Here is a 25,909-nt window from a genome sequence, read left to right as displayed (position 1 = left end):
TTTTCTGTTCTATAAATGACAACAAAATGGTGCATCCCTTCTGAAACTTAAAGTATGAGGGAGAACTACTATCCTCAGAACTCAGTGTCTTTTCTCCTGTAATTTTACAAGTTTAATTTTTAACAAATAGTAAGTTTTCCGTGTATATTGGTGGTTATTTGATGGACCATGCATACAGCTGAAAATCAGATTTCTTCTTTTAAAAACGTCTTTCATCCCCTTGGCCTATACATTACTGTCTGCAATGTCATTGTGTGAGGGCATTTTGTGCGAGATCTAGCATCTCATTGTGCACCTGGGAGAGAGGAGAGGTGACTTTTGGGAAATGAGAAGGTGCTTTGGCATCTTCCAGCTCTAAGGTAAAAGCTTGATGTTTTTCAGACTCAATCAAAACTTTTTTTTTTTTTTTTTTTTTCCCAAATTTCCTGTTGTCTACTGCTCTTCTTCTACATGCCAGCATTTCACTGGAGAGGAAGGACTGCTGGTGTACCTGGTCTGGGCCCAAGGCTGGCTCATCAGCTCTGTCTCTGAACACTAATTATGTCATAAAATGGTATTTGGGGTTTTTAAAGTGAAACTTGTCTTACAGGTAACACGCAGCTGGCGCTGCAGATCATCAAGAGGAACCAGCTGCTCCCTTCTGTGAAAACACTCTCTGACATGCGGAAAAAGCCTGTTTTCCAGCCAGTCCACTCAATCCAGCCCATTCAGATGCCAGCTTTCACCACTGTTCAAAGGAAGTGATGGTTGTGCTTTAACCTGCTGCTGCCCTCATCACGGGGGCTTGGAATTTTGTATATTTTTTTAACCTAGGACACCTGAATACCCCAATTGCTGGAGTGTGTTTGTTTATGTAAATTTTTAATAAAAGATGTAAACCAAAAGATTTCTTTTGTAAAGGTTATTTCATAAATGGTGGGAGGTTGGTACCTGCTTTCAATGGGAGAAGGAGTTTATTTACAAAAACACCCCAAGGTTATCCAAGTGTGTAATTCAGTTCTTTTTGAAGAGAATAGAGGGGAGAGCAGTGAGTGGTAAGAAGCATTTACCTGAACTAAAGTCCTGTTGAAAGACCAGTGGAGCTGGTGTTGGCTGCTGTTTTGACACATATGAGCCATGCTCTTCCTCAAAGAAGAGGGAATCTGTTTCGTTTGTTTGGGATTTGATAATCAAGGACCTGCCGGTTATTTACTGTGAGCACAGGAGGGGAGGAGGCCTCCTGCCTTGCCACCTAATGCAGGTATAAGATAATTGGAGGCCAGCACTCCTTTCACAGTCCCTCCAGGGCTGTTTTGTGCCATTTCAGCTATCCTGATAATCTCCAGGGTAGAGCTGAGCCACCACCCCTTATCTCCCTGTGCTGCTGGCATTGTACTTTGCCTCCAGCCAGCCCCAGGTCACTTCTCCAAGCAGCACCTTGGATTCTGGGCCTGGCATGTCTGCTCTCACTAAGGTGAGTGTGAGGGAATGCAGATGGACCCAGGAGAGGAAGGGTTTGTATCCATCATCTTGAAGAAACTAGCTAACAGAAACAGAACAGCAGGTGTGGCAAACAATGTGCAAGTTGTGGTGTGAGCACAGGTGTGTCTCCAGCAGAAAGCTTGAGACCTGCTACTCTCTCTCGTGTCAGATACCTGCCTGCCCTGCTTTTCAGTCCTTTCAGAATACAACCCAATAGCTGCCTTTTCCAATAACTTTTCTATCACTGCAAGAGCTGCAGTGCACCTTGTCCTCAGGTAGAGGCAAAGGGTTTAGGAACACTAGGAATAAAAAAAGTAACAGGAAAAAGTAGGTAGCGATCACCTTTCTGAAAGAAGAAGGAAAGGGAGCTGATACATCCTTCACAGAGTAGATTAAATACAAAAAGGTTCAAGATGCTTCCTGTGTGGTCCCGGGCCCTGAATAGAGAAGATTCTTCCCCACCCCCCCAGGAATGCGGGGCATTCACATGCAAAAGATGCTCTGGCCGTGCCCGGGCTGGGTGAAGGATGCAGTTGTTTCCCAGATAAGGCACAGCTTATCGCAGCCCCAGCGCTCCCTGCTCCTGTGCCCTGGGGCGGGGCTCGGCCCCCACAGAGGCATGGATGAGCGGTGGCGACGGCTTTTGTCTTTACTATTAAAGGAAAGGAAAAAATAAATAGCAAAACACATCAAGTGGGGCAGCAGCCAAGGACCCGGCTTCTCCCTTCAATCCTTTTCCCTCTGCTGCTTTTAGTCTCCGGTAGGAAAGAGTGCCGGTCACATGAAACTGTGAGCTGTCCTTTGGTAGAAAAACGGGGAGCACGAGCAGGCCAGGCTCAGCAGTGTAAGTCAGTAAACCCAATGATGCTCAGCAGTTTGGTTTGGGTCACTTCTGAAGGAAAGGGTGCCGGTCCCTCTCCCCTCACCTCCAGATCTCCCTGCAGCCATGAACTGGCTCATATTCCCACAGCAGGAGAAAGGGGGTTGCATTCCCTTTTCCCCCACCACACCACAAGCCTTGCTGCTGCCTCAGGGCTGTTCCTGCACCATGGCCACTGCTGTTTCCTTCATCAGAACCTTTAGCTGTGCCCATGGGCCCGGTGCAAGGACTGGACAGCACTCACTCAGCAGTGTCCTGAGCCAGCTCCTGATGTTCAGAGAGCTTCTGGGTTCCAGTTGTCTTCCTGAAGAGGGCACAGAGAGCCAAGGGAATAGTGAGTAACAGAGAAAGCTGGGAAAACTCACCTGGGCAGCCTTTGTCCCCACCTCCCCTGGGCCTCCTCCCCTCCCTCCCCTCTCACTTGCTCTCTGTACTCCTGACATGTTGCCAGCTCCTCCAGCAGGAAGAAAGCAATGGCCTGGTCAAGGATTTTGATGAATAGAGCACAGCATGGTGCTGAGTGCCCTACAGTTGTACAGAAAGCATCTTGGCTTCAAAAAGCTAAAGTAGCCAGCACTTCCAAAGCCTAGAATCCACCTCCACTGCTACCCATGCTGGGAATTCATCTGGCTTTAATTCTCAAACCTTACTTGAAGAGCATCTCATCATTTCTTTTCAAACCTTTTCCAAGGTAGTGAGGAAAAACGGCAGCTTTCCACTCAGACAATTTTTGTTGACAGCCTGCCCTGTAAGGTGTCAGAGAGACTCATTAAATGTTCTGGTGGCTTTGCTTTACACTGCCATGCAGAAGAGGCATTCTTTCAGTGACCAAGGTGAAGGAATAGAAACCTAGAAATGGACTTAAAAAAGTAAAACCAGAAACTTTCTGTCATAATATTGGGAAAAAAGCATGGAGTTTGCAGCAGCAGTGAGTTCAATATCACAACTCTCTCCTCCAGTCATGACAAAGAGGAATTTTTCTAATAGCACAGACAACTAGGAGGGCTTTTCCTTTTTTGCATCCTGATAAAAGAGAAGGCCTTTTCTGGGTAGTACAGAAACACACACACACAAAGAGTTGCCGTGAAAAAACCCTCACATTTATTTGATTAAACAAAAATAAAATAAACTGCATAGGAACATTTTAAAGTCCAGAGAGACACTGACTTTGTTTTAAGGCTGCCAGTAGCTGATACATCGTCTCCTTGCTACATCTTTCAGCCTTCCCTATGGACCACAAAGATACATTCAGAAGCCTCCATTAACACAAGGGTTCTAACATTTTGTTCACTTATTCTATGTAAAAGTTTGCACATAACCTGTCATGCTTTTTTTTTCTCTGCAGTACTCAACATGTGACGAGTAAAACATATCACTTTTTGTCCAAGTAGAAATGTGATGCCCTTTTTGGAGCACAGCAATTCTTGTCACAGCCTGACTCATTTTCAATTAGGTACAAAAGCTCCGAGCAGCTCATTAGAAGCAGAGCACTGTCTGTCCTCCTGAGATATTTTATTGTTATTAGGAGAGCATGGTTAGTTACTAAAGTAGAAAACAAATAACAGAAGAGGAAATTAAGAAAATTAAAATAAATCAAGACGCCCAACATCCAAAGACTGACAAGATCAGCCTGGATCCTGATGCAAACCTGCATGGAGGCAACGCTACTTATGAATCAGTAGTGAACATTTTGTAAGATGGAGAATACATCTACAGCCAGTTAAAGGGCTGGAGGGGAAGAAAAACGCATGTTTGACATTTGGTTTAATGGGGCTTGAGCTTCATTTTGTCCAAGGCTTGCAATTTCTACTTGAGTTAAATCGCAGGCATGTGTTTCACACCCCCAACTCCTCCAAGGACCTGTGCACAAAGCGAGCAGGGCATGACAGGTAATGCACAGTACAAACGAGAGTCACAGACATAAGAAACCCCCAACAACTCAGGTGACTAAGCAAACCTTACAAACTAGTTAAAAACCTCTTAGTCATTTTAGAGAGAGAAAAAAAAAAGAAAACAAAAAAAACCAACAAACCAAAAAAAACCCCAACCCAACTAAAAACAAAACTCAGAAACAGACATGTCTCCCTCCGAAGGAAAACTACTACATTGTCTGAAAAGTACGCTACAAACCTAAAAAAGGACTTTTTTTTTTTAACTAGTCTGGTAGTTCAAAAGGAAGTTACTTAACTACATCAGTACACAGACACTTAACATTCAGTCAGTAAGGCTCTATGAAAAGAGCTTAAAAAATTATCTACCTGAGTTTGTAAGTTGATACAATCATTAATAGAAGGTCTAAGACCATGCAGGTACACAAAGCATTTTTAGAACCATTATTGGTTGAACAATGATGGAAAAGATGCCAGTCTGGCTTGTTAACCCGTAAGATCACTTAAAGACATCAATGTACATTTCCCACCACAACACTTACCAAACCCAACACAATCTATTGTTATTAGGGGGTCTCCTGTACCCACTTCTGCCACCCCTTAATATGAGCTGGGGAGGAAAAAGGACTTTTTTTTATCCCTCCAGTAGAGTAGTCTGAAAATGTGCTTCTGCAACTTAACTCCACAGGCAAAACGGGGTATGTTGCATGTCACTACTTAACTTGCCTAAAACCCCAAGACACTGGTTTTAAACTGCCTCTCCTGAGTATGTCTGAACCTAAGCTGCCCTCCAGGAATAGGAACTTGATTGCTTTGTCATGGTGGAAAAAATCCCATTGAGTCAAGCAAGCTACTAATACAATCACCAAGTCAATATAATAAAAAACCAGGACCTTATTCCCTTCAAGCATTTGGTATAGCATCACATTTACAGCAATCGTAACACCAGTCCTCCCAAACAGGACGCATTGGTAGGCATGCATTAAAGTTTTTCTCTTGCAGAGAGAAGACCTAAAGGTCTTAAGGACATAAGAACACTGCAAATGAACATGAAGTATGTCACGTCAGCCAGTAGTGTCATAATACTGAACATAAGTTTGCACCTCCATACCTCGTAGTGAAACCAGAACAAACTCAAAAGCGTTTTAGGTCTCAGTCCAATTTGCCTGAACACTTGGTTTTATTTACAGATTCTCTAGCAAGGGCAGCTTAATATCTCCATAGGCAGGCAGTAAAAACAAAAGCAAACAAAAGCAAGAGTCGCCACTCAGTATCTCCGTTTCAATAAAAATGCTTTTCCAACAGGCAGGATGAATCCTTCCCCCTGGCAGAATCTCAACTATTTCCCAAACCTGTCTGATGCTAAATTGAGGTAGACGATTTACTTCTGCAAAGTGAGGTAGAACTTCAAGCAAAACATAGTGGCATCTCTAGTTGTGCATTTTGTACCACAGCAAACTGGGTTTCAAACTCCCAAGGACTCAAAGACCAAAGGTACAATATTTGTCTAACGCAAGTACCAGTGTTCCTTTTTTATACAGTTCCAAACTGTTTGTCTAAATATCTCTACTTTTAAATACCCTATTACCTTTTGGCACCATTTGGCTTACACTCCTTTAAAAAATAAACAAAACTTTGGCACAATATTTTTTCAAACTAGAACTGAACAAAGAAATCTTATGATCAAAGTTATGGCAAGATGAGCCTATAAACCTGCTCTCTTCAGAAATCAATTTTGGTTTAACTATAACATAACAGACCGGGCCCATTTTCTTTCATTTCCAAGGGAATGCCACATCCAAGTGACTTGCTCTTTCTCCCAGGCAGGTTATGTCTGGCCCTAACTTGCATTAGTTTTCAGGTGTTATCTTCTTTTTCCTTACTTCCTTCAAAAGTTTCAGGCTTATGGGCTTCCTTAAATAAGTTATATTTAAAAGGTACTAAATGAAAAGGAGTGAGTTATGAAGGACCTGCATTATCAAGTACTGAATCTGCTTCAGTTTGCTACTAAAGTTTCTGCTTAAATAATTCTGAGAAAAGACAAGATCGCTTTATATGCTGAACACCCAAACCAGCCACACTGATTGCTGATAACATTTTGTCAAGCAAAAGCTTTACAGAGAGCCACTGGTTTAACCTGGCATAGAGAAAATCCTTTGGGAGTTCGAGCAGACAGCTCTGCTCCCCACATTTGCTGTTCCCCAACGAAGAGGCACACACTCACTTTACCCTTCTTCAGGCCATTTCCCCTAGTTAAGAAGGTTACTCTGAACGCTTGTTTGGTTTACAATCCAGCTTCCAAGCCTTGCTTTTCCTCTCTGCATGCATGTATGTTATGATACTGGGGCATTAACCTGAGAACACGCATGGAAAAGCAGGGCAGGGTTTGAATTTCGTTTAAGTATATTACTTTTTAATAAGCCTCCATGGGGCATCTGATGTTGGCATTGTATATTAGCACTATTTTCATTGCATATAAAACACTCCATTTTATAAGCTACAACTACCACTTCTCAATGAGACCAAGTGTGCTTAGCACTATCCATCACAAAGATAAGGAATTCTTTTGGGTAGCTAAATAGTAGTGTTTTTAAAACGAAAAAGCTTCCCAACACATGAGGTCAAACACTCAAGGTTCGGTTTGCAAGCAAATCCCACTGAGTTAAATAGACAGCAACTTAGAAAGAGTTCAAGTCGTTCCTCTTCCTGACTGAGCTGGGCTTGGGGGTTGTGCAATGGCTCCATTCAAAACAGCAAAGGGTAACTTCAGTGTCTGTCACCTTCCACACGGTGCAGGCTGGGGGGGCAAAACATTCCTCCAGTTCAACACAATCTTGACTGCACACTTCACTTCTCTTTTTTAATGCCTGGAAAAACAACTCCCTTCTAGCCCCAGAGAAGGGCAAACCCCACAGGCATTTAAGCACAAGAGCATTTCTAGGACACTTCAACACTGTCAGCCACTCTGGTCAAAGTATTTAGAGACCTGGCATTTTCATTAAGACATGATAGGATAAATGCAAGGACACTGCAGACTAAACATTAAAGCTTTTAAAACCAGTTTTCTTTGGTATCTAGATCTTGCAGGCTATTAATTTTCACAGCCCAAGTTGCAAATGATTCTTGGGCTGAATAATACAAGACAACCATGGACATCTGTCACAACTGTAGGCCACTCCCAAGAAGGGAGGCGTGTACACAGGCAGAACTTGCAAAACTTGAAGGTAGACTAGCTCTCTCTCATACACATTTTTTGTGGCCACAGAAGTTTAATGACAGGCATCTGTATAAAAGATTATCCTTTCAAGACTGTTTTTAAACCATGCCATCCCAGGATTAAGCCTAACTGAAACACACTGCTTTGAAGAGTTTGCTTCCTTGAGGCTTTGGCTGAAAGGCAGCACAGTTGTTTTATCCAACTTAATTTAGGTGTTTTTCCTCACCCTTCTTTTGAAAGAGGTTTTTCCATCTCATGAATCTTTCTTGTCTCTTTCTGGTCCTTTAGTTTAAGCCTCCTCTAAAATGGCAGCTCTCTCTGTCTGCACACACCATCGGTATTTCCACGAAACCCAGAAAGTTAACACTCCTTGGAGGGGAAAAGCAGCAAGAAGGAAAGTGCACCTTGTGATTTCTCACGAACTTGTAAAGAGCCTTTCAACCTCAGGTCACTTTTGTGCATGGTGGCTGGCAGAGAGATGAAACCTTTCCTTGCAGGATGGTTAAGGCTCGTCAGACTTTTTGACAACGACCATATTTACATTTCAGAGATCTTCTCTTGCAAACAGTAAGGTAAATCCCATGGCATTTCCAAACCCAAGAGTACTGACACAAGGTTTTCCACTGCAGAGAGACAGAAGAGCCCTCTGTTCCCCACTTTAAACAATTCTTGTTTGCCAACACCATAGGATGAAGCTACAGGTCTGTAGAGACCACATCTGCATGAACAGCTAAACCGGAATGCAAGAAATTGAAGAATAAAACCAAATCCCTTCCAGGGACTCAAAGTCACGTTTTGCTAAAGAGATCTCTATTCTCCCCAGAAGTTTCTGCTTCTCAGAATACCTGTTTCTATATCCCCGAAAGGGCAAACTTCCCCCTGCCTCCAAGCTTTTAAGTATCACATACGTTAATTTTACACAGGATTCTTTGGTACTGCCCTGGGAAAAAAGCAGCAAAGTTTCACCTCGATGCAGTTTGCCTTAAGCTGATACTGGTAACTCTTCACTTGGATCTGTAGCCAGAGATCCTGCAGCAGGGAGCTACAGGCCCACCCCACCCACCCTAAAAGCTACAGTAGATATTCCCAAAATCTTCAGTCCAGCTCTTTGGGGAAGCCAGAAGATGAAAAAAAAAAAAAAAAAAAAAATTGTCACTAACAGAGTTATTGCAATCCTCTCTGAACAAAATAAAACTAAAACAAAGCAAAACAACTGTTGACTTCTCCAAAACACACCCTGAATCTCCAAAGCTGTGCTTATTTCTTACTTTTGGAAAAAAGGTACCACTTCTGTTCTAACAAATTCAAACGTTATTCCCTTAAAGTTTCTCTATGGGGAGGGGCAAAACATGCTAAATCATTTCACAAGAAAGTAAATCAAAAGGGTTTGATTCTCCCTGTTTCGATGCTCCTCCTAACCTCTTCTGTTACGTAGATTAGGGGCACCAATAAAAAGAAAGAGTAAGTTTTTTCAAACTAATTTAGCTTTCAGGTGAAAAGGGGTAAAAATGAAATTCTCAATGACAGGATACTTTAAAGGAAGCCTTGCTTTTTATCTAAACTTTACAATGACCACACTAAGCCAACTAAAATGAACAATTTGGTTTAAACTTAAAGAATTTTTGTGCATTTTCATCAGCTTCACTTTGTGCTGTTAAATTACTGTGTTTCAATAAAAAAAACACACAGAAATGCCAAAAAAGATGCAAACTTGCTCTTCCTGGCGAGTGAATCCCACTCACTTTCATAAAACGTTCTAAGTTGTCTGGGAACAAGATGCTGTGCTCACCAGTAAATCAAACACACTGAGGTATAAAAAGGAGAACAGGAAAAAGTTCTCTGCTGCAGCAGCAATTAAAAAAAAAAAAAAAATCAACCCCCCCCCCAAAAAAAAAACCAAAACAAACAAAAAGCAAAAAAACCCCCAACAACAACAAATGCCCCTCCCTCCCATGTCCCCGCCCACAGAACTGCAGAATGGTCAAGAACACAAATTCTCTACAAACACCTACTAGCATTTTCTCCATTTAAAAAGTTACATAGCGCCTTTCTTGGCTTAATCTAACAGAACTCACCACACAAACCACCTAATGTGCACAGCAACACTTGTTTGTGCATGAAACCCCATCGGGGGGAAAGAGGTAAAACGTTCTGAACTATGAATATGTGGGGACGGGGAGAGGGTGAGAAACCGGGGAGGGAAGGGAGGACAATGAGGTAGATAGAATTCAATTTTACAGGCTCACTCCCTGCAGAAAAGGTAAGTACATTCATCTGTAAAAAAATTAAAGATGAGGTAGGTTTGAATTAACGTTGTATTTTTTCATTTTCTCTTAGAAGAATTTCCCTGAGACAGTTTCTTCCTAATTCAAACACAGATCAGAAGACGAGAATTCGATTGTTTCCGAAGTCGACCACAACAATCATGCCATCAGGGGTGACAGCTATACCTGAAGGACGGTCCATCTGACCAAAGCCGCTTCCCTGAGTGCCAAACTTGCATAAAAAGCTACCATTGGACTCGAATATCTGCACCCGGTGGTTCCTGGAGTCGGCCACGATGATGCGCCCTTCCTGATCCACCGCCACTCCCTGCGGGCGCAGGAACTGGCCGTTGCCGGTGCCCTCGGAGCCCAGGAAGCGCGCTGACTGGCAATCCGGATGGATGACCAGGAGGCGATGGTTGTTGAAGTCCGTCACTACCAAGTGGCCCTCGTGATTGAACGTCACACCTCTGGGGGAATCAAAGTGCTTCCAGAGCGCCCCTTCGAAGCCGTACTTGTTCAGGAACGCGCCGTCGGGCCCGAACAGCTGCACGCGATGGTTCCTCGTGTCAGAGACCAGGATCTTGCCCTCTGCATTGACAGCCACGTCCCACGGGTAATTGAACTGCCCGTTCTTCGTTCCTTTCTCCCCAAACTTCAGGATGAACTGCCCCTCGAACGTGAAGATCTGGATGCGATGATTGTCCTTGTCGGCCACGACGATCCTACGCGAAACGTCACAGGCCACGCCGGCGGGACGATCGAACTGGCCCGGCCGGGAGCCCAGCGTGCCAAACTTGTGATGGAAGGTCCCGCACGGCTTGAACACCTGGATGCGGTTGTTGCTGCGGTCGGCGACGATGATGAAGCCTTCTTTGTCGACGCTGACCCCCCAGGGGCGGCAGAGCTTGCCGTCGCTGTCTCCCTCGCTGCCGAAGGACAGCCCCGGCAGCCCGATGCCGATATAGCTGCGCCCGGACTTCACCACCACTTTGAAGGGGCTGTTCTCAATGTGCTGGTTGCACATCATCACGGACACCAGGTGCTCCCCCTCCAGCTGGGGACGATAGCTGACCAGGTAGGTCCCGTTCTGCTGATCGCTGACGTCTGCCCCGAAGAGGTTTCCATCTGGGCCCATGACCACTGCGGAGATCATGTCACCCCCCGAGAGGCGAGGCTCCCCGTCGTGGTCGTAGCCCATCACGGTGAAGGAGGCCACCTTTCCCTGCAGCGCACGTTTGAGACCTTCCCCCGTGGCTTTGGTCAAGGGAGCAAAAGCCCCGCTGCTGACAAAGCCCATTGATTTAATGGCCATATACAATGCCTGGTCAGGGGGGGTGAACATGATCCTGTCATCTTCCTGTGGCTGGAGAAGGCCCCTGACGTTCTTCAGCTCCTGTACCTGAGCCAGCATGCGGTCCCGAGCCAGGAGAATATCCATGGTACGACCCTCCTCCAGGACCTGCTGAACAGCACTAATGGTGTTATCCAGCTTGTTGAGGTTCTGACGTAACTTTTCAACTTGCAAGTAGAGTGACTTGGCCTTGACTTGGCGAATCTTTTCCACCTTGTGGGAAGCAAGGGGGAGAGAAAAGCACGCTTACATCAGGGAAGACACACCACCACACAGATTTCCTTCTGTCTCCCTTCTACATAAAAGCCAGTTGGACAGTTGTTATAGCACGCCGACGCACAGCTGCGGAACAAACCTCTAAAAATCTTGAAGTAGACAAGAAGAAACAAGGAAAACTAATTACTTATCCAAGTTTAGGATTATTAGTCTCTCCTACCCTCCAGGCAAAACCATACATTCCTACCCCGAAGGTCTGCTGCATCAGAGTGACATTTGAAAGTGAGAGTCACTTGCTTACTAGTAATTATTTGCTTCCTCAAATGCTGTTCTGTTGTCTAGTTGCGAGGTACTTGACAGATCGTCCAAAGGCACATCTCATTCAGCCCCCAGGGAGGACAGAAGTTATTGCAGCTTCTCAAGAAGAGCAGAAGCTGAGGCTTCACTAACCAGAACTGAGACCAATTTCAGAGGGTGAGTTGTCCCACGGAGCTGAGGCTGGGAGTCAGCTTCAGCTAATGCACGTGGGCTCCTGTCATTCCCCAGCCAGAACTGTTTTCGTGTGACTGCATAATACCAGACATCTATCTCCAGAGATTTTAGGGTCCAATTATTTTAATATTTTCTTGTAAATACTGGCAGTCATGCTGAGCTTGTGCTTTAAAACAGGATGCTTTGTAAACATCACTTCAAATAACACAGAAGGTTGCTGCCAGTCCCTGCTTGATGGACTGAAGTACATCAAAAATGTCTGTTTTGTAACTCATCTATATAAGCCTGTGCCTACCTTTACTTGTGAAAAACCACTTTGGACCATCTGGCAAAGACACCCGAGTTATAAAACTAATGTAACATGTCTTTGCTTTATTGCTGCAAAAGTACATTTCCTGAATACCAGCTTGGCCAAAGAACAATCTCTGGAATGCATTTTAGTGAAGGGAGACTCAATGTCTGAAGACTCCTTGGTTAGACACTGACTAGACAACATACGTACAAACATGCTATAAGTTGAGGTATGTTGATTTTACCAAGCTGTAAAAAAAAAACCAAAAACTGAAGATGCTTCTTCCAGTAGTTGTCCAAAACAAATTACTGATCTTAGGTCTCAGCTTATTCCTTAAGACTCAGCTCTGGTATACAAAATTGTTTATTAGCATGCTTGATACAAGAGCTTGATAGACTGAGTTTGTTTTGCTTAAATCATTTACCACCACGATTCCTTCTTAAAATAATGTTTTCCAACTTGAACAGAACTTGCTCTCAGTGCAGATATTCCAACAAGAGTGCACTTGTAGAGCACCATAGGATAAAAAGAGCTTAGGAGCAAATCTTACTCCTCCTCAAGAGAAAGCTGCCAAGCTTCCTGCAGAAGGTTAACAGTGAAAAGTGTACTCATCTCCCTCAATCCAAAACCTCAAAAAAGCAGCATTCGAAGTATGTTAAGTATATAAAGTGCAATTTTAATCTTTCTACTGGCACTTACAAAAGAAAACAAAACCTCTCTTGCAGGGACCATGACCACTGAATTACTTTTCTGGAATAAGAAACTTGCCTGTTACTTCCTTTTCTTCTCTCAAAATACCATTGTGGCTGAAATGAGCCCATCAGCTCAGAATTGTGCCGTACTCTCTTGCTGGAGAGCACTCTTTTCTTATACTAGTTTTTTTAAAAAAAATATTAGAGGGAGGATGCTACTTTGATTGACAGTAAAGGTTTTTAACAATGGGGACAGTGAAAGTTGGTCTCACAGAATTTCTACTAGCCTTTCTAAAAACAAAAAAAAGACAGGGTAGTATATACACCTTTGTTCCTGCTCTCTATGAGGTGTGGCTCAGAAAACCAATTATACCACGTACCTAATCCTAGAGCAGCGCATTAACGACGTTTTGCAGACATTGTCTAGAGGGGATCTCCTCTCGGGGCAGCTGCTGGGCCAGCAGGGGGAGTGCCCAGCCTGCGTGTGGGGCTGCGCTGCCCTGAGGATCCAGCACCCCCTGCAAAAACCCCACCAGCAGCTCTGGGTAAGGAAACCTACACTTTTCCTTGGATATCAGAATCTGGCTGTGCAGTAGTTTGTATTTTTTTAGTTTGAAAAGCACTCGTCAGCAGCACAAACCTCAAATATAAGGGCGCATACCTTCCAGAGCAGCTCACACTCCCGCTCTTCCAAGGCTTTCTTGTGTCTAGTGGTCACCACTTTGACTTCAGACTGTACCACCTTCGCTTTCATCTCCACTTGCTCTGCCACAGCCTGGGCCTGCTCAATACTCAGCTGGGGAGGAAAAAAAAGACAAACACACTTAAGCCTCAGACAAACCAATTAAAAATGCATCAGAGCACTGCTGCTTACATTTCACTACACCTTCAGGCAAAGGCACAAAGTGGCAACTCTTGGTTTCTTACAACTTCTTAGTTTGGATGAACCTGTGACCCTCAAAGAGGTTGAAAAGATAGTAACTTATTAGTTACAAAATTCTAGAACACAACAATGGCCTCTGAAGTTACTGAGCCTAAAAAAGAGAGAGGTTCTTACAAGTATACATATACTTGAGAGGAGGGCACTGAGAGGGCACAGCCAGGCTCTTTCCAGCAGTGCCCTGTGACAGGAGCAGAGACAACAGGCACAAACCAAACAGAGGCTCCCTCTGAACATTAAGAAACACTATTTTTCTTCAGAAATGCAGGCTCATTGAAATCAGGTAAAAAGGAATTTAAAGGCTTTACCGTACGTTCAGAACCTTCAGGAAGATACGCCCATTATAATTGTGTGTATGAGGACGTACCAAACTAAAAACCACCTGTTGCAACAATCTGTGAACTACCCAAATGTGATCCAGCATCACCTAGAAAGTCAGACAGTACGTTGTCATCTTCCACTGAATAGTTGTTAGTATTTTTGAACTCTCAGTTCAGTAGCATCTAGTTTATGCTAACAACAGAAACATAAAAACTTAAATATAATGCTACTTGGACATTTTCATTCCAGGTAAGTTATTTTAAGACAACTAGTCTGAACTAGATTTATTCTTCCAGGTCACATAGGAGATCCTTCTCTGAAAGAAAAAGGAAGACTGACTTGGCCAGGTGATTTCTCTCTGGAGACAAGTTGAAGACTACCTGACAAAAGCAGACAAGACAACATTTCTGTCTTTACTCCAAGGAATTCTCCTGCAAACTATCAGGGGAAAACATGAGTGTGACTTGACAGCCAGCCGGTAGCCCAAGGCTCACTAAGAGGAACAGGTCTTTCAGATCTTCCTCCTTTGTGAATGCCTAGAGCCTCCTTCACTACAGTTTTAACAGGGAATGTCTTCAAACTCACAGACAGCCTATATACCCCAGTCCCCCTGGAGGCTGACCTGCCCTGCTCTCTCACAAAGCTTTTGCTTCTGGCAGGCAAATTAGACAAAAAATGAAAATCTCATTACAAGATTTAGCAAAGCAGACATGAAGTCACAACTGGCCATGGATTAAGACTTCATAAAAGCCAACAGGCCTCAGACCTAGCTAGAAGAGGCCACACGTAAGAATACTGTGCCTCTATCGCCGCTTTGCCATTCAAATACAGAAGCTGCCCTACTGCAGGGAAAAAGCATGAATTTCTCCCAAAACAGACCTGGATTCCCAGCAAGTACAGCAAAACAGTTTCCTTCTCTTGCAAAGAGAAAGAGGTATCACCTTGAGAAGGGTCAGGGAAACTATCCACTCGCATTCCAATTTTAACAATTATGTCTGTGAAAGCGTAAAAATCTTGATTTACTTATTTTGGCTTTTTGTACTCAGTACCCATTCAGAACCGTTATCTATATATATGCATCCCTTATTATACCTTAGGCTTAAGAGCAATCCCACCTTCCCTCATGAATCTCCACCAAAACCAGAGTCCACCTTTGAAGAACTCCACCATAGCAGGAGAGGCAGTAATTCCCTGTGGATGCTGTGACGCTTCAGCTATAGGAACCAGTTATGCACAACTGGTCGTCTACCAACTACTCATGTCATCATCTGGACTTATTTTTACTTGCCCATGTATGAACAGCTCAGATCAGTGGGGGATGCCCTAAATGCCAAGATTCTAATATCATCCAGGATATTGGTGAAGCTTTGGTAAAATTCAGAGGGTCCTGCATTCTGCCCAAATAAGCTAGAACAGACTAGAAAGGCTGACCAGCATCAAACATGGAGAAGTACAATGTGGGGAACAGCAATAGTAAGTTATCTATATCTGAAGCAACAGCCAAGAGCATTAAGCACAGCTTTTGGGAGTCATCTTCACACACACAAAAAGGAAACCCCTTTTTCACCTTGATTACAGTAGGAGTTCTGCCGTGAAAACTCACTCTTGCTGTTCTGCAGGCATTTTCTGTGCAGAACTTGTCTTGGAGAGGTCGACTTTTTAGAAAGCGCGTTAAGCAGCAGTGTTTCTTGTTCTAGTCAGACACCACACAAACTTTTTAACAATAAATACTTGTAAAGAAAAATAGCATTTATGATGCTCTCTACTCATGGCATGTCATAATTTTTCCAGTGCTAGTGAATTAAATGGTCAACCAGTTCACACACTTGGGAGACAGAAGACAAGGCCTGTGTTTACCCAAGAATTGTGCTGGGTCACTGAATGTGAGATGGAGAGCAACTGTTTTGTTTCCTGCTGTTGGCCAATAAAGTAAATCATCTATTTGCAGCTGTACCTCTCCACCTGTGGCTTCTCAGAGCTCTAAAGGTGGCCAATACCACTCCCCATCCTATTAGAGATGTCAGCAGAGCCTCATGTTTATTAAAAACAAGTAAAACACTGCTTTGCAGTGTATCTTGTAAAACTTTAGGGTTGAAACTGGTACTTCCAATTCCTCAAGAGTAAAATTGAAGGACTGAAGCACAGTCCTTGTGCTGGTGACATGTTCCGGGGGGGGCACCACACAAGGAAACTGCACACAGGCTTCCAGTGAGGCAGACAAATGTGTTTGCATGAAGGAAAGCAATGCAGACATCCGTCACTAGCTATTGCTGCCAGCACATTTCAGTCTTGAGTAAGAGGTGAGGGGCAAAGTTGTATTGGAACCTGGGTGTGCTTGGCAAGCTTCCATTTAGGTGGACACCTCTGTGAGCTTCCCTTTATCTACCTTTCACCACCGGAGGGAAAAAACAGTGATGATCTTGCTCCAGTGGCAACTGATGGTACAACACAAACCTAGGAAGAAACCAACTGCAAGAGTCAGAAGCAGCAGGGTAACATTATTTGCCATGCTTCTGAATATCCACGCACAGAGGTGCCCAAGTCAGGACTTGCCATTTTGTAGAGTGGCAGCATTCAGTAATTTTTTGCATTTCCTGTCTTCTGTTGAACAGTTGGAACTAGAGCCTAAAGTTATATATTAAAAAAAAAAAAAAAATTGTATGATTTCATGTTTACTAAATATTCCTATGGAATATTTAATGTTCTAGACTCCCAAGTTTTCACTAGTGCTGCTTCTTTTAAATAAAAAAAAAGTACAACCAGAAGCAGAAAATGCTCCAGGAAAGAAAAACTGTTACAAAGCTTGTGTTCTCAAGAGCTATGACAGAGGTGCTGATGCCCTCACTGTGTGGTTTCTGCTGTCTGATACTCAAATTAAATCAGTATGCCCACAGTTATGTCCACACAGCACACAGTTATTTGAAGAGGCTAACCCAGGTCCCTGAAACAGCAGGGCCTGTTAATCCAGATTCTGAGCCATGATGTTAGATCACAACAACTTAGTCCAGGAATTTATCCAGTTGAGCAAAATGCAGCACAACACACCACAGTGGCAGCACCATAAGATAAATAAAGGCTGCTTATGGTAACTGTATTGCAATCCATCAATGCTGGCTTGCGTGAACATATTTGAAAAAGTCTCTAGGATTTTTTTATTCCATCCATCTATCCAAAGATAGGAGGGAGGGGCAATTTTTCAGGCATTAATTCTGACATTTAAGTTTCCCAATCTCAAGTTTTCCAATGAAGGTGCAAACCTCTGGAGAGAAAATTCAAAAGCAGATTTTGGTTCTACTGAGGAATTCAGTATTTGAGGGGTAAATGGACCACAGGTGTTGAATAAAGAATATTAAATATACACTTTCCTACCTCAGTATGGAGGATTTGCTGTTTAACCATTAAGGAATTTAAGTTAACCCTGCTCAGAGGGGAACAAACAGCTGAGATGCTTCTTCTCTGACAAACTCCCTTCTGGATTTTAAAAGCACATTAAAAACAAAAAATCCTGAAGGAAACTTTTTGGTATGTCTCAAGCCAGCCCTCTTCCACCAAATGGAAGGTGCTCCAGCCATAAGTGGTTTGTTTTCAGTTCCTGAAGGCACAAAAGGATACAGTGGGCTTGTTTCACTGAACTCCAATTACTGTGTCAAAGCAGGATAAAACAACCAGGACGTAACAGTTGGCTTCCTCCAGCATCAAGAACAGGATACAAACTTCCTAATGTTCTTACACTAGAAAAAATTAACTGGAAGATCCTACATAATTGCAGTGAAAGGCACCAGGATTAACAAGCTTAGCAGTGAATTTACAGTAAAACTGCTGCAGCTATAGCACAAATCACAGTAGCTGGACCAATTTAAAGGTTTCAGTCTAATACATCTAAAACATTAAAACATCCTCACTTGAAGTTCCTCACAAAGATAATTTTAAAAGAAACTTCGACGGAGGGAGGGCTAGAGGCCAGGTTAACTCATGCCAGATACAGCTAAACTATCATTTTGGTTTGTACTGCAAGAACAGACTCCTTGCCTACATTTTAGGCAGATCAATAGATTGGACAGTGACACATGTCAAATCCATCTACCCCAATAGCCATCTGCTCATATGCTGCACTAAGGAACTCACTGAAATACCACACAAAACAGTGACTAAAAGCACGAAGGAATTCAGCCTCTTGATATAAATCCCAGCTTTAGAAAAGCACAGTTGACTCCATTTTGTTGACAAAGCTTCATTTCAGATTCTCAAACCTGCAAGCCTGTCTTCAAAGCCGTGCACAAGGCGGCCTGAGCTAACTCAATGTGACAAGCCCCAAACGATCCCTTGCAGCACAGCAGTGCCATCCTTCTCAGGTATCGACCTCCCAGCAGCACAGATCCATATGGCAACCCACAGGGAAGCTCCCACCGAAGGGCAGAGGCTCAAGGCAACAGATCAGCTTCCTCCTCTAGCCAGCTGAGTTTCTTACAGTACCCCCCTCACCCCCTGCAAAGGTGTCAAATCTATTTCATACCACTGCCCCCACAAATTTGGGAGGGAAGCTGCTAAGCCTTTCATGATGGATAAGAGAGCAGCTCCCGCTATGTTCTGCACATGACCAGTCTCACCGGCCAGTGAGAAGCTTGCGTGGTCAAGCACCCCAAGCAAAACCAATCATGGGCTCAGCTAAGAAATAATTTGTTTTGTTTGCCAATAAACCCACTTTTTAAGACATCTGGGATGAACAAATTAAAGTGTCTTTCAACATGTTCACCTGGAAATTGACCCTAAACGAACATGAGCACTCAGTGCTTCAGTGTTATGCAAGTGCATTAGATTACATGCATACATCCATACGTATATACAGTTACACATGTATAGATGTATTTTAAGAAGGTGACATTTTGAAGAAGCCATCTATCTTTCACCATAACAGATTTACGTTCGGTTTGTGACCTAGTCCTTGGAAAAAATTCTGAAAGAAGACAGCTAAGTGTGCACTTTCATGAGGTAAAACAAGGCAGCGGGACACGCACCCCATATAGAAAGGCAGCAGTCCTGATTCCTCCCACACCATTTATACAGTGTCAACTTTGGCTTTCGTATCACCCTGCGAATCAATCTGAGCCTCTGAAAAGGCTGGAAAAGTATCCCAGCTAGCAGTGTAGCTTTCTGCTGAAATAAGGAAGAGTCCTACCAGCAACCCAGTTGGATGCTGCTGCTCTTCGTTCCCTGGCAGCATCAACAGTCCTTGCAGCACTGCAGTGAACCGGCCAGGGCGCTGACCCAGCCAAAAAGTAAACCCACAGAAAGGCTACCCTTTCAGCTGGATCAGTTCACCACACAGGCACAAGTTCTCATGTTAGAGACAGGCTTAGGAATGCAGGCCAGGACCATCATAGCACAAGGAAGCACGGAAGGCTTTCCACTGCTGCAGAAATTTCGTGGACGAAAAAATGGCAAGCTTCTTGCTCTCAGGCTTGCTCTTCCTTAGAGGATTTCAACTTCCCAGAAAAGTGAGGTTTGGACTCTTCTGGAGTGACAGACTACATCAGGCTTCAGTGGATCAAGAGGTTGAAATGTATCCCAACTCACAGCATTTTTTTTTTAAGTCTGAAAAACAATCTTTCCTCCAAAGCCACAGGAAGAGCTTAAATAAACATTTCTTCCTAAAAGCCTTCAACTTTGGTTAACCAGATACTCTCCAGCCAGTCGACTCATGGCTTGATTTCCTCTCTCCTGCAACGCCCTTCAAATTCCACCTTTTCCCATTTACTCCCAACTACCCCTCCACATCCATCCTCAACATCTCCTGTCAGGGGAGCTATCACTTTCAGAGCCTGTTAAGAAAGAGTTCATGGTACAGCAGTATGTATCAGTCCCACTAAGAAGTGTTACTACAACGGATTACCTTTCAAACCTCTTAGAGCTCCAGTCTTGTGTTCCTCATATTACAGCTTGTACTGGTATTTAATTCTCTGTTGACTATTTCCATACTTTTAAGAAAGTCACTCAAGCCAATTTCTTTTAATTTAGAGACTACTTATTTTAGAGTTTGTTTTGAATTCATGCTGGCATGCTGTCTCCTCCCTAGGATAAACATATAGCTTCACAGCCATACTGTCCCAAGAAGGAGAGCTCTGCTCCATGAGAACTTTGAGTTGAGCATCTCTGCTTTTAACAGTATCACATGCTCTTCTGGATGCTGCTGATGTTGGTGCAGCTGGCGTGGGCTGAACAATTTTCCCACTCCTGCACGTGCACACACAGATTTCCACCCTGTTAACTTTACCACTGATCTGTTTGCTCACTAACTCTTCTTCTGTGCAGTGGTCCAGATTAAAAAACCCCACTAAACTAATGAAACGACTCAAGTTGTTGAAAACATGGTTCATTTTACAGATCTTCACACAAGCTGCTCAGCTAATACTTCCAAGACAGCCTCTTAAGCTGGATGGGCTGTAGCCAGACCAGAGCAAAGCTGCATGAGCTTAGTTCAGTAGAGTTGCTTGTTCAAGTTACATGACCATAGCCAGTACCACACAACTTTTACCTGCACCATCAAGTAACAGTCAGCTCATCACAATGGCAGGAGCCTTCAGCACAAAAGCCAGAAAAAGATAAGGGAGGAATGAGTAAAGTAAACTCAGTGGGAAGAAAATCAGGCACAAAAGCATTCATGCTATAGTAGCAGAGTGGTGCTCCATGATCTCCTGCTAGTTTCTACTCCAAAACCCAGTCTTTAGATGATTTAGCTGTACCAGTTAGATGATTAAGAGCCCTGGAGGTCAAAAGCAGTAATTTAATTACTAACAGGCAAGGCCTTGTCTAGGACAGCCTGGAGAAATTCAGAAAACCATACCAGTGATGGTCTTTAAACTAGTATAATTCCCTCCTTCTTGTAATTTTGGGGATGTGTGAAATATTTCAGTATGGATACTGCTGAAGAGCTACTTTATAACCCAGTTTAAAACAAATCTTGGAAGATGCCATGTTTTCCAGGATTCTGCCTGAAGCTGGAGTTTAAAGCTAGACATCCAGCTCCAAAAACTTGTTGTTTAACTGTGCTGGTGTAACAAGTTAACATCAGAAGCTGAAGGAAAATGTCAACAACTGATTACTATCTATACCAATATAAACCATGATCATTCCATTGGTGCAAAGAGTTAATGAGAGACCAATTAGTTGCTCTTGTCTCACAGAACAAGCTTAATTCCCTCACTTACTAGAAACAAGCAGCGAAGGGAAGACAATGAGCTTTGGGTTATTTTAATTATTGTTTATACCTCGCATGTGGGCCAGGAAAGATCACCCAATTTGGAAAGAAAGTTAACTCCCTATCCATGACATTCTACAAATGTTTACTCAAAAAAAATTTCCCTCTCTAGTTTGAAGCACTGTGTTACCTTTTTTCTGGCCCTTGCCAGGTATTTATATTTGTGCTATAAAATACAGCTGAGGTAGAGCGAAGCAATAAGCAGACTGTGCATCTGTGTGTGCAGAGCAATCCTCACATGGAGATAGATGTAGATCCTCTGCACGTGCAGGTTAAGGAATTTCTCACCAATCCAGCGACTGATTAGTATTTCATATTTGGTGGCAACACTCAAGACATAACGAGAGTCAAAGGTAGGCAGAGTGCTAGAAGCAATACAGGAAGATGCTCAAAGAAAGTCACAGTCGTAAAAACAAAACCAGGTTTGGCATTGCCACATAAGATCTGAGCTTTCTTGAAATGCTTCACACTCGAGTGCATTTGTACTAGAGCTTCGTATATATTGTGATTTACGTGACAGGATTATGCTGCAAGAATGCAAAACTCATATAACAGCACTTTATTTTCAGCTCCACCGCCACTTCTGTCAGAGATCTGAGAAAACAGAAGGGGTGAGAAGACTGACAGCAGAAGCAGAGAGCTTTTTGCCTTGACACCTTGCCCTGTAACAGACAAGCTCGAGGGAGAGGGGGGAGAAGAAGGATGGGGAAATAAAGTACTCAAGTTGGGAGTATCTTACTTGAATAGCCTGTCGTCCCTGCTGAGCATCTGCCAGGAGCTGAATGGTGAGAGTCCTGGAGTCCTGTAGGGCATCTTGGAGGTAGATAAAGCTGTGACCCACATGTCGTCCCATGGTACATTCCCGACATATGGGGACAGAACAGGTATCACAGTAGAAATGCAGTACCTGGAAGCAGGGGGAAAAAAAAATGTCACTACATAAAGAAGAATTGAAAAGAAAACAGAGTCAGGATGTGTTAAAAAAAAAAAAAAAAAAAAAAAAAAAAAAAAAATCCAAAAGCCCTATAAAGGAGATGGTTAGCTGCAGTAGCAACAGGCAAAGACTTCCCAGTAGTTCCTCCACAGCTATCCTTCCCAGTAAACTCCAAATCATGCCCTAACAGTTAAATGGAAGTGTCATTGTTTTCTTTGCAATACAATACTAGGAAGAGTGTCCACATCAGCTTCTCTTAAAGAGCGGAAGCCATCTGCCAACACTTACAGATTGGAGATGGCATCTATGGCAAGTTTCAGGTGAAGACTTTTCCTGCAAATACAAACACCAAATTCTCTTAAGTGGGCCATTCAATAATCAATGCACTGCGGAGTTGCAACACCAGCAGACCCACTGCTCACAAGGGGAAAACCAACCATGCACGCCAAAAACCATCCTCTCTTTTCAAAATATGCAAATTCCTTACATTCAGGAGAGCAACAATATTAGGCAAAACTCCCCCCTGCCACTTCCATCAACAAAGCAAAAAACCTTTGCCATGACAGTGTTTCCTGTGCTAGTGATGCTTTGAGATGCTTGAGTTGGAAAACAAGACTTGAACTTTATCATGCCCATCAGAGCCTTTGAATGCTAGAGTGACTAAATCCCTTCTGTTCACAAAGCACTTCCAAAGCCGATATTCAAATCGCAACTTAGACCAAGATGTCAGCCTAGAAAGCTGGATCCATTCATCAGCTGTAGCCGCTCCCATTCCATCCAGTAGAGGGAAGTAACACACAGAAATAGTAACTTCCATGGAAGCCTGTTTCCTTAGAGGGAAGCAGAAATCAGCTCTCCCAAGTTTTTGTTTCCAAAGATGCAAATGAAGGAGCACAACACCTCAACACAAGCAAGTTCTGCATTCAAGTCTTGCTCTTAACTTACACACACTATTTTTCTTAGAGTGTAATAACAGAAAATCTGTATTACCATGGAACAGTACAATGGCACGAGGTTTCATACCATGAACAACTTTCCCATCACCAGATATTTGAAGCCTACCTCACAGAAAGGAGCGAGAGCAGAACAAAGATTGGACAAGTGTTTGATATGCCTGTCTTCTCCCAGCTGTCATCCAGCCACTCCTGACTCCAGCTAACAGCTCGTGCTATGGTGCATAACATCCCCCTTTCCCTTCTCCCTCAAAAGCAAGGGGAAGGACAGGACAGGTGATTCCCTTGAATTGCCTGGGTTGCATAAAGTGACATTTTAAGCTCCTATAAGTGCAACAGCTGTAGTGGTATATGGATTAACTTCTCAAAGGGGTATGTGTTCATGTGCACAAGTCAGATTTTACTAAAACCTGACCTTTTTTTTTTTTTTTTTTTCCTCCTGAAATTTAGTTTTGCTGTAGGGAAACTGGGACAAACCTATGTTTGCTTCTGTTCAAATACTAAATCCTCAAGCAGTGTCTCAGATTCCCATTTTTCCAAGTAAAAAAATGCCTTAAGTCTGAAATGCATTGTTCAAACACATCATCTTCCTCAACTAGAGGGATCCTTGTCTTTACACTGCGGTTGTCTAAGTATGTATACAATGTTCACTTGCACACGAAGTTCTATAATTTTTCTGTTGAAATTACAGGGAATGTTTATTACATGTTGCTGAATAACTCCACTTAAACAACTGAGAAGTTGAGGGAGAATGAAAACCAATACAAGGTATCAAGTTAACTCATATGAATCTGATAGACTTTAAAAACATACAGCAGGGATTTGGGGCCTCAGTCAAGCAGAGCAGCTGAAAAGAAAATGGTGACCATATGAACAGAAGACCAGAAGCAAGTTAAATCTATTACTAGTCCTTCACAATAGTCAATACCAGAAGCAAAAGCTTGGTCCACTCCGGCTGCAAGGTAACAGCATCCATTGGGTAAAAGTCACCCAGCTGTTCAAACCAAAGAAAAAAAACATGCTTAAACTGTTCAGTTGCCTCTTGCCCCCCACTAAAATGTGGTGGGAAACATCACTCCTGAATTTAGAATGAAGAATGACAAGAGCCATAGTCTCATTTAGGAAAAAGGCAGATTACACAGGACACGGTATGGAAAGGTCTTGGGTAAATACTACAGAGCCATTGATAAGGCCTTATTTATTTCTTAGTCAAACGAACAAATAAAACCAAAAAAGTATTAACAACCTGGATTTAAAACAGAGAGCAAAAGAGTTAGCAAGCTTGGGCAAAAAAGAAGTAGCTATGCTGGTCTGATCTCCATCACTACGCTTTACCTTAAGTACACAGAAGGGAAAATCACAAATGCACTATCCCTACTGCTCTCTGTGGGGAGGGGAGCTAGCCAACTAACCACCAGAAGAGCACTGAAGGAGTCCGCTTCAAGGTGAACCAGCAACTCCCTCAAACTCCTTTCTGGTCACAAAGACCGCAAGAGAACCCCCAAACTTGGCGGGGGCACAAGGGCAGTTCTCCTCCTGTGGCCAGCGTCGCACTCACTTGTCAGGAGCACCCAGCAGGCCGTACATCAGCTCTACCCAGCAAAGGGGGCACGCTCTGAGAATAAAGCTGTGCAGGACACAAACGGTGAGGGGGGGTTGTGCCAGCTGGGCCGATGGGGCTTGGGCACAGCATCCAACTTGCCTGTGCTTGCAGCCACAGCCAGGAGTTTATTGTTGAGCTCAAGCCTGCTCACATCCCAGTCCCTAGGTCATGGCCACAAAGGTCACGTACTGCTAGATTAAGTTTCTATGCCTGGTTCTAAATAGAGGGGGGTGGGGGGAGGCAGAGCTCCTTTCCCTCCTTTCCCCCCATCCCCCAAACAAGCAGCTCCCTGGAGAAAAAAAAAAAAAAAAAAAAAAAAAAAAAAAAAAAAAAAAAAAAAGATGATCATAGTTAGGATAGGTGTAGGACAATGCACAGCTGTGTTCTCATTCAGAACTGATCACACACAGCACCCCCAAAGAGCTGGCAGAGCCCCCCTGCTTCCAGTTTCAGCAATGTGAGACACCCTCCCCACATCTCAGTGCCACTGCAGCACTGCAGTGCCCCTGCCCTGCTCATTACAGGACAAATAACAAGACTGGTCTTGAAATGTGGATGGGCAGGAGAAGTAGGAGGGAAGGGAAGAGGATGACTAAGTCTTCCTTAGTGGACATCAGTTTACACTCAGTTAAAAAACAAATTCCACACCACCTCAAAAACAAAAAACAAAAACAAACAAAAAAAAAACCCACAAAAAACCACCAAAAAAACCACCACCCCACCAAAACAAAACAAAACCCCACAACAGTACCTATAGGAAAGTCCTAAAAATTTTCCCCCCTCCCTATCTGAAGAGGCAGAGAGTATATAGCCAAAAGATCCATCAAGCTGTAAATTAACTACTGTCCTGTTAATTTCACTGTTTACCCACATAGGAAAAACTGGTTTATAAGCAAACACCTTCAAACACTGCCGGTTTTTCCAAACCACATGAATGGTCTGATGGGCGGCATGGAAAGAAGTATGAAAGCAGAGACAGATTTCTTCTTTCAAAGAAATTTATAATCTGTGTAAATTGCATTTAATGAATTGTTTCTTTCTGTAGTAATTATTAAGTAATTAAGTAAAATACCATTTTTAAGATTAAAACCGGTGCCCCACAACACTCTATCCAGTAAAGGAAAAAGATTAATAAGCAAGTTTAGG

At 43.3% G+C, this 25,909-nt stretch overlaps 2 protein-coding genes across 5 annotated transcripts in view; one reads left to right on the top strand and one right to left on the bottom strand.

Annotated features, from left to right (window-relative positions):
• CNOT10 (CCR4-NOT transcription complex subunit 10) overlaps positions 1-884 on the top strand; it is a 32,280-nt gene extending 31,396 nt beyond the window's left edge. The window contains exon 19 of the mRNA XM_040070212.2: positions 590-884. Within this exon, the coding sequence (XP_039926146.1) occupies positions 590-744 (155 nt within the window). The 3' untranslated portion in view covers positions 745-884. The remainder of the gene's footprint in view (positions 1-589) is intronic.
• Positions 885-9,458: 8,574 nt separating this feature from the next.
• Positions 9,459-25,909, bottom strand: part of TRIM71 (tripartite motif containing 71) — a 55,719-nt gene continuing 39,268 nt past the window's right edge. For all 4 annotated transcript variants that reach the window (XM_058422717.1, XM_058422718.1, XM_040078340.2 and 1 more), the window contains 3 exons: positions 22,013-22,180; positions 13,419-13,553; positions 9,459-11,278 (listed from right to left, as the gene is read on the bottom strand). In XM_058422717.1, the coding sequence (XP_058278700.1) occupies positions 9,827-11,278; positions 13,419-13,553; positions 22,013-22,180 (1,755 nt within the window). In that variant the 3' untranslated portion in view covers positions 9,459-9,826. The remainder of the gene's footprint in view (positions 11,279-13,418; positions 13,554-22,012; positions 22,181-25,909) is intronic.

This window comes from Hirundo rustica, chromosome 1, assembly GCF_015227805.2.
Source record: "Hirundo rustica isolate bHirRus1 chromosome 1, bHirRus1.pri.v3, whole genome shotgun sequence".
Classification (NCBI taxonomy): Eukaryota; Metazoa; Chordata; class Aves; order Passeriformes; family Hirundinidae; genus Hirundo; species Hirundo rustica.
Note: the sequence above shows the minus strand (reverse complement) of the source record. Positions and strands in the feature narration are given on the sequence as shown.